This window comes from Eleginops maclovinus, chromosome 11, assembly GCF_036324505.1.
Source record: "Eleginops maclovinus isolate JMC-PN-2008 ecotype Puerto Natales chromosome 11, JC_Emac_rtc_rv5, whole genome shotgun sequence".
Lineage (NCBI taxonomy): Eukaryota > Metazoa > Chordata > Actinopteri > Perciformes > Eleginopidae > Eleginops > Eleginops maclovinus.
The window spans coordinates 15,648,754-15,662,876 of record NC_086359.1 but is presented as its reverse complement, the minus strand read 5'-3'; the positions used below and the strand labels follow the sequence as shown (position 1 = coordinate 15,662,876).

At 39.8% G+C, this 14,123-nt stretch overlaps 1 protein-coding gene across 2 annotated transcripts in view; it reads left to right on the top strand.

Moving 5' to 3' along the window:
- Positions 1-14,123, top strand: part of dscama (Down syndrome cell adhesion molecule a) — an 83,715-nt gene that overhangs the window by 54,415 nt on the left and 15,177 nt on the right. For both annotated transcript variants that reach the window (XM_063896123.1, XM_063896122.1), the window contains exons 9-15: positions 1,279-1,557; positions 1,946-2,065; positions 3,316-3,495; positions 12,060-12,256; positions 12,669-12,765; positions 12,883-13,011; positions 13,748-13,915. In XM_063896123.1, coding sequence (XP_063752193.1) covers positions 1,279-1,557; positions 1,946-2,065; positions 3,316-3,495; positions 12,060-12,256; positions 12,669-12,765; positions 12,883-13,011; positions 13,748-13,915 — 1,170 coding nt within the window. The remainder of the gene's footprint in view (positions 1-1,278; positions 1,558-1,945; positions 2,066-3,315; positions 3,496-12,059; positions 12,257-12,668; positions 12,766-12,882; positions 13,012-13,747; positions 13,916-14,123) is intronic.

Here is a 14,123-nt window from a genome sequence, read left to right as displayed (position 1 = left end):
TAAGACATTTATAATCAAAGTCAACGTTTCAGTTTTGTCAGTGTATATTATAGCATAAGATTAAGGTAACTATCTGTAAGTGTTTGTAATCATGGGTACTCCATCATGATTATTAGCAGTCTGTCAAGGAAACATCTCAAGCTATTTATTAGAGATATACACTGTATCATACCGAGAGATTCCTAGAGTTCATTCCTGGGTACTTCGTCATTGATCTATTAGTCGGTGGACACAAATACAGAACCACTTTATCAGTCTACACACTGACCAGCGGGCGTGCATCTTAAATGCATCACATTTAAATGTACATTAAAGCATCACCTTAGTGTCTATCTTTGCCTGTCACAGAAAACGCAGATAGGCAGAGACATCTCTGACAGCAAAGCACCGTCTCCATCCTCCCGGCCAGCTTATCTGGGGCTCATCTGAATATGCAGTGGCGCTGAGCTGAGCCGTATGATGATAACCTCAGATGGCTTTCTTTCTTCAATGACGCTGCATAATTTGAAATGTCGGATGGGCAACCCCCCTCCCTTTTTGTCTCACCGGCAGGTCTTAACGTGCTAACAAGTGTGCGAGGGGGAAATCACACAGCGTAGGCAAAGCCATGCCGCCATTCCGCCTCGGCTAATTTGCCTCTCGGCTGCTTAGCATTCCAACGCTGCCGAGAGGGAATCCCCAGGAGCCTATTATGCTTATTTTGTTGTGAATTAAATAAGCGCTGAAGTGCAGCTTATTCCAATGTTATTTTAAATCATTAATTTTCCAAAGCATCTGGTTCTCATGATCACTACAGGGTCCCCAGAGAGCAAAGACAGTGAGAGAGTGTAATATGAATGTTGTTTGAATGAGAATGCACCCGCTTTACGTGGGAATAGTTAATAAAATCAAATCAAAGATTGATGTTTATAGGGGAAAAGGTGATTGGGAACTAATGAGTCTAGTAAATACTACATATGTATATAAATGGAAACAGAGGATTTGAATAAATTCCTCTTTAATCGTCACACACAGGTACATGCAACTGCACACACTCAAATGTTGTATCTGCACTTACCATCCTAGTAATGCCTTGCTTTAGGACACCCAGGAGGCGAACTGGTACCTTCCCAAGTGACAGTCCACATGTGTATACTTAGTCTGTAATGGGACTTGAACCAGCGACCTTTGGTTCTCAAACTACCACCCCAAAAATCTTTGCTTTTGTTTGACCTAAATCAAAGGCATGTATAACCCACAGGTCTGAGGTGAAAATAACTTAGAATGTCTCCTCTACAGTTCCACCTACCATCCACCCATTTGAGTTTCCTCGGTTTTCCATCGGTCAGCGAGTCTTCATCCCTTGTGTGGTCATGTCCGGCGACCAACCCGTCTTCATCACCTGGCAGAAGGACGGTCGGCCAATCCCAGCCAGCCTGGGTGTCACCATAGACAACATAGACTTCACCAGCTCCCTGCGAGTCTCCAACCTCACACTGATGCACAATGGGAATTACACCTGCATCGCACGTAACCAGGCCGCCGCCGTAGAGCACCAGAGCCAGCTCATTGTCCGAGGTAAGGAGGGGGCCGTCGTTGTGATATGAAGAGATGGAAAGGCATGGTTTAACTGAAGTCAACTCTACATACAAGCAGAAATCATTGTGCTACCAAGAGTTGTAGGGTTAGATCTAGGGTTATTGTTAGATATCATAAAATAAATATGAGTTGTTTACCAACCCCTTGTGGTGATATTGGTCTTTGATGTTTCTCCCTGAGTACATTGAAAGATGTAATAATGTTTTAACTATTGAAACTATGAGCCAAAATGTTCACCCTTCTGAATGAAGATCGAAAGACCTTAAGATATTTCTTTCAAAGTCAGCTGTTGTTGATCAGCAGACATAGACACAGATATTTGGGGTCCAGATGAAATGGTGTAATCTAATGGCTTCTTGATTTGCAGTTCCTCCCAAATTTGTGGTGCAACCTAAGGACCAGGATGGCATCTATGGAAAAGCAGTAATCCTAAACTGCTCTGCTGAAGGCTATCCTGTTCCTACCATCCAATGGGAATACTCAAAAGGTAAACCTATAGCATACACACACACATTTAATACTGCGGAAACACACAACTCTTCTCTCAGGGTTTGATCAACGTGTACCTGGATGACTTTTTTTCTTTTGACAACCAAGCTGAATTGTATGTTCAGATTTCTTTCTCGATGTAAACATAACAAATGTAATGGTCACAGCCTTGAGGTTGAATTCATAATAAAACATTGTCCAAACACGCACTGTTAGATAAGAAGAAAAAAAAACCTCAGCAGTTCAGAGAAGACTTTTAATTTCTCTAGAAGTAGGAAGATTATATAACTTATACTTACATGATCCCATCCTGACTGAACACAATAACAGTGTTTTCTTTTTAAACAAAAAGGATCTGCTTTAAAATAATGAATATTCATAGCTTCTTGTCAGTAATGAAATTGCTTACTGATTATGATGTGTGAAACTGTTATCTATCTGATCTTTGATAACTTTGGTTATCCTGACTTTTCCTCTGGTGCCACACTGAGATTCACTTTTTTAGTTTTGAGTGCAGTATTTAAGATTGAAGCACACATTATGTTATCCTCAGGATGTTATCCAGTTGTTTTATCTGGCAGCACCTATTTTTTCAAAATTGCAAGTTGTGTCATACTTAATGACGATATACTAATAAACATATAACCCTCCTATCAGCCTTTTTTGTGCTAACTGCTAATACAAAAGGTTGGCATGCTAAAATGCAAAGACAGTGATACCTGCTATAACCATCAGCATGTATGCATCACAGTATGCTTCTATAAGCATTAAGGTCTTAGCGCCACTGTGTATAAATACAGCCTGACATCAATTACCCCACTCAACCAACCAAAATGACCCCTATACTGCATCTCCACTAATGAATACATTGTAATGATCTATACTGTAGGAATACATAAATTAAATATTTTAATGAAAATACTTTATGGTTATGAGGGTAGCTTGATGGAGGATTTGTCTATTTGATGGATAACATTGGCACTTCTTAAGCAGATGCATAATATCATTGTTGTTCTTCAATACACCCTCACAAAGTATTTTCCCCCATGCTAATGTTCTCTATTGTTTGTGTGTTGGCATATTTGAAAAGGTCAAACACACAGATGCATCTCCCTTCTAGAGTAAACATATTGTAGAAAGGTTTAAATTTAAGTGATTGTGACAAGGAAGAAAACAACAATTTGGTGAGGCCTTGCATGTTTTCCTGTTTTCCGGTCTAATCCTGATCACTCTGTCTTCTCTCCACAGGCGCCGGGGTCCCTCAATTCAAATCCATTGCCTTGAACTCAGGCTTTCGGATTGAAGTGCTGGTCAACGGCTCTCTGTTCATCAAACATGTTCTGGAAGAAGACAGCGGCTTCTACCTGTGTAGAGTCAGCAACGACGTTGGAGCTGATGTCAGCAAGTCCATGTATCTCAATGTCAAAAGTAAGTCTCATGGGAAAACACCACCTAAAACCTAAGAATGCCAATATTGAACTTGCTTCCAAATGTACATCTGCATTAGAGTATCTCTGTATTTAGGGTTATGTACATGGTCTGGGAATAATTAAAGGCCAGTAACGGGATGACATAATCAGGACACCAAAATACACATAATCAGACTACAGGTACATTTAAACAAAAAAAATGGATTACTATCAAGATTACAAAATTACAATACATTTAGATAGAGAATGATATATTACCAGGTAAATGTGCACTCATAATAACACTTCACAAGTTTCACAACACCAAGTGAAATAAGTCTCAAGTGAAATCATATAAAATGTTCCAGTTCATCATCCCTCTAATGCAAAGAATGTTTCACCTGGTGGAAATGTTGCCATCATACTGTGTTTGAAGGAGAAAATAAGACCAATGATTACCGTTCAGTGAAAGCAGTTCCTTCAAACTGTTAATATAGTGTCATTATTCAAGGATTTAACTAATCTTCTAATTTGAAGAAGCATTTTTTTATTTCATGTATTAAACTATAACAGCATGTGTGAAAATAATTGGCATTGCATTTGATTTGAAAGTCTTCAGAAAAGTAACAGGAAAGTAATTCTGTTATGTTGTGAGACTTAAATTATGTTACGGAATATGTTTTTTTTAACAGGTAATTAGTCATTGAAACAGAATACATTTATACAGTAACCTCCCAACCCTGGTTATGTACCTTCTTATAGTTAGGTTTTCCAAAGATGAGTAGTCACACCTGGTTTCATCAACTCGACTGTCCTTTCCGATGCTCTAGCTGTTCATGTACAGTGCTGCTGGTCACGTTAAAGTAAAACGTTAACATTGGAGCCCAGCAGAGGTCAGCTGAGGTGAGCTTCAGGCGGCTGTGTCTGTGACAGGCAGGCCACCAGCTAGATTCCGTCACGGTGTTTGCTCTGTGCTTTCTGCCTGAATGAATCCCACGAAAGCAACAAACACAGCCACTGCATCTCTTAGAGAAAGTACAGCGTTTATCCGCTGTGTGGCCAAGGACTTAGCTCCCCTCCATTAAGCCCTGAATTCTGCATGCAGACTGTAGCTGCCATGTGGAAAAGAGGGCGGAGGGGTGGAGGCGAAGGGGGTTGAAGGAAGAATGGGTTATCCATGTCTGTACTGAATGTATGTCTAGGTCATTTCCTTAGTGCTTAAAACATATGCCCTTTTGTTATAGAAGAATCATATTATATATTTGGGATAATTCCTGTAGAAACTCCTTTATAACATCCACAATACAGAAATCAACTTTCTTTGCTGAGTTTCTTTTTCATTTCTTTGCAACTCCCACAAGAGATTTCAGTGTTTGCTTTCTACCCAAAGTCTTTGTCTTTTTTTCAATAAGAGCACATTCCTCTCCAGTTTGAAAGAGCACTTAATAAACCATGAGCATCTAATACATGATTTAACTGTCCATAACATCCCAAAGAGAGAGATCCTAAAAGCATAGGTTTGACAGTCAACATACTTCTCCAGTGACACAAACAATGTATATGTGAGTTTGAGGGTATGCACGTGATGGAGGATTTGCCTGTGTGAGTGTGACCTCCCGGCTGGTGGCTCATTTTGATCAGGCGCTGCTAGATGAGGCTTATGCCCCTGTGGCTCTTATCAAGCCAGAGCAGAGTCCCCCCCGCTGAGCATCTCACTGTCTGCCAGCCACAGCCACTCCTTCATGACCCCTCCTGTCTGACTGCAGCCTAGCATGCTCTCTCACACTACAGACATGCACAACAGACGTGCACAGAAACACAGAGGCAACAAATCACAATACAGTTGGCATCTCAAGAAGTTCAAGTGTGATTTTACTATGCAAATGACTTTAGCACACTAGCCAAGAAGCTTCTTAGTGCATCTCACCATGCTAGGTACACTGAACAAAGTCAAACGTTGACTTTAATTAGATGTATTTTGTCAACAGAAGTCACATAACTGTATTAGGTTATTCGAAAGTAATAATATTAGGTTAAACCTAATATCTTTTATTTAAACTTAATAGTATTGCTTTCAACTAACCTAATACAGCTATGTGAAATCTGTTGAGATATAACATCTAATTAAAGTCAACGTTTCAGTTTTTTCAGACTTGTAGGTAAAACCAAAATGAGGGGCTGCCTTTCAGCAACTTTGTAGGGGGTGCTATTGAGCCCCTTTGTACACACAATCTACCAATCGTTACACGGGTGCCAAAAACATCCAGAGAGCGTTTACGCCCTCAAAGATGCTTTTCATTTCATATATGTTATAATGATAGTAACTTTCAATAGGTCCTTTGCTTGCGCCTTAAACATAATTTTTATTTCACAAGATTGTCAAAGCATTTATATAACCAGATCCCTGATTTACATTTGATCCGATGAAAAAAATACAGAAACACAGATTATTGATCGTTGTCTTTTTATGTCTTGAGAGTGTGTGTCAGTGTGTGTGAATGTGTGTGTGCGACTCTTTAATGTTGGACTCTGTGCTGTTTTTATGTTGTTTTTCCAGGCCAACCTACACCACTTGAGTAGTGGCAGCTACTTAAGAGGCTTAGCAGCCAATTAAGGAGGCACACAAGCTGACGCATGCTGACGCACTCACGTGATGGATAGTATGATCCTCGCTTTGTATTATTGGATGTCCCAGTGTGGCTTGATGTATCAGTAAACAAACATCAGTAGATCAATACATTCAATCAGAAATTGTGTGGTAAAGAGTGTACACACATGCACAGGGAAGATGCTATAAGGTCATGCATGTGTCGCAGGTGAGCAAACACACGCACACAAATCACTGCTCATGCTAATACAAAGGCGTAATGTAAGGGCACAGATACATGCAGCCATTACAAAGGAGTAATGGGCCATGCGGCTAATGCAGCACTTTAGATAGATCCCCCTCTGCTAGCCTATTGTGCTGGACTCCCTGGGAAATGAATTGCGGCTATTGTGATGTCTTCGCTTGGCACTTTCATTGTTATGAGTGTGTGTGCATGGGCTAATGTCTCGTCATAATACACCATGCATCATTCTGTGAGAACACTGCCACCGCTCTAACAGCCAGTAGAAATGACAGTCTCTACACCAGGAGTTGTTCTTGTTCAGTGTTTTGGATAGGAGAAATAGCTGCTGTTTGGTATGACACTGGGTGCAGGTACAGGCTTAACCTTCCTGTTGTCCTTGGGTCAAATTGGATCTGTTTCTAAATGTTATGTTGGAAAAAGAGGAATGGTTCCATACTACGTTCTTTGCAAGTAATGATCACCACTTTCATTGAATTGTGGGTGTTTTATTAAGTATAGCATCTGTGGTGTTCCTGTGATTATTTTCAAATCATTAACAAAATGCTTTTATTAAATTGAAAATTAGGTTTATTTTGTGTAAATGAGTTCTATTGACTATCAATTCAAAAAAGAATAATACATCTTATAGAATTAAGTCAGAATAAAGTTAGTCAACAAGGTGTAACCCAACACAAAGGTTAAACCCATGATTTATTTAAAATTTCCATTCAGGCATCCTTACCTCAAAAACAGATGCAATTCAGTCAATTCATTACCAATCCACAGCGGATGCTATCAGATTCAGTCAACAGCCACTCAATGTTTATCAGGGCCAATTAAGACCAATCAAGCCTATTAGACATCATAATGTTGGCAGACAGTGATGAGGGCAGAGCGCTTAATGAGGCTTCACTGAAGAGAAGAGGTAAATGTTCCTGTGGTCACTGAGGAGTACGCGTCCTTCAGACGGCCATAAGGCGGCCCCCATACCTCTCATCTCCATTTCTTTCATCTAATTTACTCATCTGCATTCCCCCCCCCCCCCAACCTGCGCACAGAAAGGCTACCCAGTCTGCATCATGCATTGCTCCCTTTCCAAGCAAATTGTGCAGCTAAGGGAATTATTTCAGTACATTGCAGGCAGCCAGTGAACCAGCCACCCCCCCCCCCCCCCCACATCCATCCCACTTACAGTGTGCCTCCAGGGCAGGGAGCTACACACATCTCTGCTCGTCTTCTCTTGTCTAGCCTTTGTGGCCCCCTTAAACCAGGGTTAGCCCTATGGCTAACAGCACCCAGTGCTTTCATCTAGAGAGAAGATAACACAGAGGGGTTTTTATAAATATTTTCAGCTCCCCTTTTTTACCTATTATCTATAGAATATTATTATGGATTTTATGAAAGGAATGTATAGATACGTGCAGAAATAACCCTGGTATAAGTTAGCATTTTAACACTTTCATTTAAAACTTTTAAGTAATTTTTAGATTAAGGTCTGTGGATAACACAAGCTTAAGAGATGATCTCGTTTGGTTCTACAACATAAAATACGTCGCTAAATAGCCCACTGGTGAATGTCTCTGAAGTGACTTAATGAGTCTACTAACCGTCATCACGCTAAACAAACATTAGCCTCCTTTAGCCTAGCCTTGGTGAAGTAAAATCATGTGACTGTCATGTAGTACGTTTATAGCGTAACGTTAGCTTTTTGCTTCTGGCATTTGCATTTATGCCTCAAAAGTGTAAGTATTATGAAGGTGTGTCCACATATCTTATTTTCTGCAATATTCCGCAATATTTTTGTCAAAGGAGCCCTTGCGATGCTAACTTCCAGGTCGACCTACAAAATACGTCATCACTGCACCACTTTATTGAATACAACTTTGACAGTCCTATTTCAGACCCAAATATAATGACATCCCATCAGCTAATAGTGCATAACAAACCCCCATGATTATGCTCAACAATCATTTTCTTTTTGGAAAGGTTTTGTGTGACTTTAAAATTGAGCTTAATGTTTTATTCCTTTCCTTTTTTGTTTTTAATAACAATTAAGAGGAATCCTCTGAAGAAAAGAAGATCAGCTCCCCTCATCCCCTTACATCTCATTGAACCTCTGGTCTCAATGCTTTCTTTCTTTGATCACAGATGAATAGCCTGCACTGAAGTACTGTAGCCATTCTGCTGTAATGATGTGTTATTATTACTCTCCTGACTGCTCCATTCCACACCACCAGTAAGAGACACTAGAAGCAGTTTCTTTGGTATCTCTTTTCGGCCCTGCATTGCGACATTCAGGGCGTGATTGTGTAATCATCATCATACTCCTGTAAAAAAATCAATGGCAGGTCCATGTTCTATTCCTGGCTACTAGAAATGGCCCTTTTCTAAGAGTAGAGCCTGGAGAGAGAGGGGGGAGGAGAGGGAGGAGGCAGGAGAGACTGTCCGATGCTGGTTGGCATGGTAACCTGTCCAGGTGAAAGGCAGCCTGGGAGAAGGGAGGGAGGGAGGGAGGAAGGGAAGGGCTTTTGTCTCACGGGAGTAGCCTATCAGCAGCCAGCCTATCCCCCACAATCCCCTGCAGGCTTAAGTGTATCATCACTGCCCTCTGGGTTTGTGTGGAGGAACAGGGCTCTCCTCACCTCCACACGTTGTACTGTGTAGTAAACACACACTTATTATTCTTCACTTTTCATTGCTGTAATCCTTACTTTGTACTAATGTAAGCAAACAATACAGCAGCTGATTTTCAGGAATAATCATTGGCTGAGAAAAGAGATATGTTTAGGCCAGCAACACAATGATTTTGGAATAACAGAAAAGGGTAACTGTATTTCCTTACAGTTACATTAAAAAGAGTAAATTAGAGTAAATTTGGAAATACATCCATACATTACAAAGCATGTGCTTACTCATCAAAATATTTTTCTTGATGCAGTATTTTGTTTGTTAAGGAACAATTCTGTGAATACTTTTCATTTATTCATGGGGAAAATATACAGCATTTGTAAACTTGAATATTCTGTGAGCCTGTCCTATAATTTAACATATAATTTAATCTGGAATCCTTTGTTTTAATCTGTTAAAATAAAATACTGTATAATAACATATTTGATACTAAATATCTCGTTTTATTTTATTTTATAAGGTTACATTATGCTAACGTCCTCTACATCAACATCTAAGGAAACATCATATTAATACATTTGTTCTCTTGTATTAATTTACATTGCATTTGATGTCGAGGAAAACTAATGGAGGGTAATCAGGTTAAATTACCTTAATATTTTGATACTTAGATAAAGATTTAAATTGTATTTTCTTTATAGTTAATTATTTATTGTCTGTTTTTGTGTTCATGACTTTATTTAGCACAAAAATGTCTCATCAACCTAGATTGAGTCTTTCACAACATGATCATTAAACGCATAAACTAAGATTGAGTAAGCTGATTTAAAGTATGACTGATATAAAATACCATTTGTGATGAGATCCCACTTGTCTGCACACATGTTTGTTAGCTGTGTGCTTTGCCCCATGTGTTGTGTTCAAGGCGGAATTAGATATCAGGGGAGTTGATGCCTAATGAGAAGGGGGACTCCCTTTCTCCTCCTCCTCTCTTCCCTCCTTTCTTTTACTCTCGTCATTCCTCCCCGTTGTCCTGTTCCCATAATGCCAATGGATATTAAAGAAATACATCAACACAACAATTACAGGGCCACAAAGCGCGCCTCAGGGCTGGCTCAGCTGAACTGCCTTGCACACCCACTCACACACGTCTGCATACACATGCATATACATACACACGTTCTGCTGTATGTTTAAACACACTTACACACAGACGCACACTTTGCATGTGCTTCATCTCTGAGCCCTCTCTCAGACTATTCCATTGTTGAGGATTTGTTTGCTTTGTGTCTCTGTCTTCTTACACATTTTCATGTCATGATGCCATGTCGCAAAATACATTTAGTTGATAATTGCAACAAATTAACTGAAGAGCTGCTCACACATTCAAATCAAAGTGACTTCAATAGTGAAAGAGGCACATACCGTAAAACCAAGTAAGACACAAAGCAAAGTGATTTCAGTAATGATTTAGATAATTCTTGAACAATGATAATGATAAAAAATGCAAGATGTAACAAATATTTCCCTTTCTGGTTGAATTAAGAATAGACAGCTGTTTAGAAAGTCTGTTTCTTCAAATAAGTTCTAGAAATGTTGTGAAAACTGTTTGAAAATGATTATTTATCTAATTAATGCATCCATCTGGCCTTTCAAAAACATAAAAACTGGCTCCCTTTTATCAAACTATTGGATATTTAGAGGTTGGTCACCTGTAGCTAGTTTTATGTCAACAATGACCATGGTAAAAGTGACAAATACATTATGGAAAACAAAACAAGAATTCACTTTTGACCATCAAATATCACAATACTTAGTAGAGGTTTTTCTTTTATATCATATTGTTGTAATTTTTGAATCGGTGCAGGATTTTTTTCCAAATGTTACTCCATTAAGTCAACCCATTGCATCAATATGTCATTAAGAAATATGTGCCATAACCAGAAATATATTGTAAATTTGACAAATCGCCTTCACTGTCTTGCAATACATTTATCCTGTCTTCTTCTCACCGCCGTCACAAAGTTGGCCTCTCTGCAGGGGACTCACCTCTGGTCCACTTTCACTGCAAAATGAGAGAAGCTAGCACTAAAACGTTATCGTTTAAATAAAGCCTGAGCTTTTTATTCTGGCCTCACTTTTCCAAATATGTCTCACAAAAAATTCATACTTGTCATGCAAAATAAATCAGCGTTCTTTTCCTTAGCCGTGCGCCAAATGGCTGCAGAATGAATAAGAGATGAGGCTTAAATGTTTGCAACCTCTTGCCTGACACTTCACATCACATCACATCACATCACTGGAGTCACGCTTTGTGTATTTGTGTTTGTGTGTGTATGCAAGAGCTCGCACACATTTGTGCGCTTGCAAGAGCTTGTGTGTGGATGTGGGTGTGAGTGTGTATGAGCATCTGGGAGCAGAGGGTTGTTATACACTCGGCTGTGGGTGTAATGAGGCATGTATGTCGTTAGTGTGCGTTTAGTGTGGTGTCTTCAGAGTGTTGTTAGAGCATCACTGAGCCATTTAGGACCCTCAGATAGAAGAGACGCCGAGGCAGTGCTCCATACAACGTTACGGGGAGGCTGTACGTTCAGTTACACAACATTAACGAGGCTGGGAATTCTAGATTTATTTTCATCGCAGGTGATACAGAAAGGGTTTACATAAGACAGTTCTTTAGCTTTTTTGTATTTGCCACTTAGCAATTGCGTTTTTAAGATCTCAGAAAGTTTACAAAAAACTCAATTAAAAAACAATTGACTTGGTGATTGGGGAGCCCAGAAGTGCTAAAATGCTAACTGAATTCCAGGTTTATGACTCTATGACAAGTATTTGTTCACCATCTCTATGCCTTTCTCTGCAACTTTAGCAACTGTGAGCCCTCTAGCATGCTCAAGTTAGCAACCAAAAGAGACAGAGTTAATGTTTTGTACAAAGTTGTTTGTCTTTCTCTGAGGAATACGTTTGGCTAAATAAGTCGATCCAAAGGTTATTTGAGCAAGAGAAATGTGTCTCCTATCAACAAATATCAATCAGTTAGAAATCAAGTACCAATTTGATTAATCTAGAAAACAAATCCAACCGGGTTCTTTACCTCTTTTTCTCCAACTCCTTTCCTCACCAGTCCCTGCCATGATCACATCCTACCCCAACACCACGCTTGCGACTCAAGGCGAAGAGAAGAAGATGAGCTGCACTGCCCACGGCGAGAAACCCATCATGGTGCGCTGGGAGAAGGAGGAACGCATCATCAACCCCGAGACCAGCCGCTACGTGGTTTCTGTCAAGGAGGTGGGCGATGAAGTCATCTCCACCCTGCAGGTAAGACGCAGTTGGATGAGTAAAATTCAACTTATGGCCATATTTTGGATTGTTGATATTTATTTTGTATATGATGCACTAGCATAATCGACGTTTATTTTCTCTAAAGAAATACTGGATTCTTTCTTCAGAATTCAAGATTACGCTTCTTCTAGAGATACAGTGTTGAAATGGGGAGACAATTCTGACTTCATTCGAATTACATAGTTTGGTTGAACTCTGCCCTACTCATGTCACCAAGGCTGTAGTGAGGGGTCACAAGTCAAAGGTTGTGGGATATATTATTGGACAGCAAACCGCTCCATTTAAATTAAGATAGCAGATATTTATGAAATCAATATAACAATCAGTGGACATCCAGCTGCATAGTGTTTTTTTTAGTAAATCCAACCCAATTATGTGAATCCCTCAGATCATGCCCACAGTGAGGGAGGACTCTGGCTTCTTCTCTTGTCATGCCATCAACTCGTTTGGAGAAGACAGAGGAATCATTCAGCTCACAGTGCAAGGTATGACTACATCTTGGTGAACTGCTCAAACATAAAACACACCTTTTATTCAGACAATGCAGATTAAATTTAGTAAGACTGAAATAACAACATTTTTGCCAATGTTATGTCTCATAGAGCCCCCGGACCCCCCAGAGGTGGAGATCAGAGAAGTGAAGGACAGGACCATTGCACTGCGCTGGACTATGGGTTTCGATGGCAACAGCCCAATCACAGGCTTCGATATTGAGAGCAAGAACAAATCAGGTACAAGAAATACATTTATATCTATATGGTAAGATTTTGCAATGAACAAAATAGTTTCACATAGCATTGGTTAAAGGGGCCCTGTTATGCTTTTTGGGGGCTTCCCTTTCCTGTAGTGCGTTCTATAGGTTTTTGCTCATGTAAATGATCTACTAAGAATAAAATCCCTGTGTTCCCTCCACTCGCTAGCTCTCCAACACATTGTACGTTATAGGTTAAGGGGTCGGACATCTCTAAGTGGTTGGCCAATCACAAAATAGCTGTTCAGCAAACCAATCACAGCAGACTGGGCTCTGGTTTCAGACAGAAGGTGCTGCAGCACAGGCAGTATGAGAAAAATAAAGAGCTTTTTGAACATTAAACCATGGAGACATGTCACAGTAGAGGCACAAAATACAAATATGAACCTGAATTTATATATCATGTAAATATATATTATTATACATATTATGTCCCCTTTAAAATTGTAAGCTTGTAGAGAATCGGGTGTCTTTACAGTGCATTACATGTTATTTAGTTGACGCTTTTGTCCAAAGTGACTTACATACACTTCAATACAATACACTACATGACCCTCCAATTTGGAGACGCCCATTTTATCCCCTGAACCACAGCCACCATCTTGGTTGAATACCCCTCCCCCTATTCATTTTGTCAAAGCACTATGATTTAATATAGCCTGTCCGGGTGCACTTAGCTTTGACTTCTCCCCAATAACCCCAATAAACCTCCATAGCCCCCTGGGATACTGCTCAGAAGACCAAAGATGTCTCACCTCAGCTCAACCAGGCCACCATCATCGACCTGCACCCATCCTCCACCTACAACATCCGCATGTTCGCCAAGAACCTGATCGGCAAGAGCGAGGCCAGCAACGAGCTAACCATCACCACGGATGAAGCGGGTAAGAATGAGTGTGTTGCATTCTGCACTGAAAACATCTGAAACGTTGTCAACAGATAACTCATAACTGTATTAGGTTAGTTGAAAGCAATAATATTTCGTTTACATACAAAATATTAGGTTCACTTAATATTATTGCTTTCAACTAACCTAATACAGTTATGTGAAATGTGTTGACATAAAAGATTTAATATAAGTCAACGTTTCAG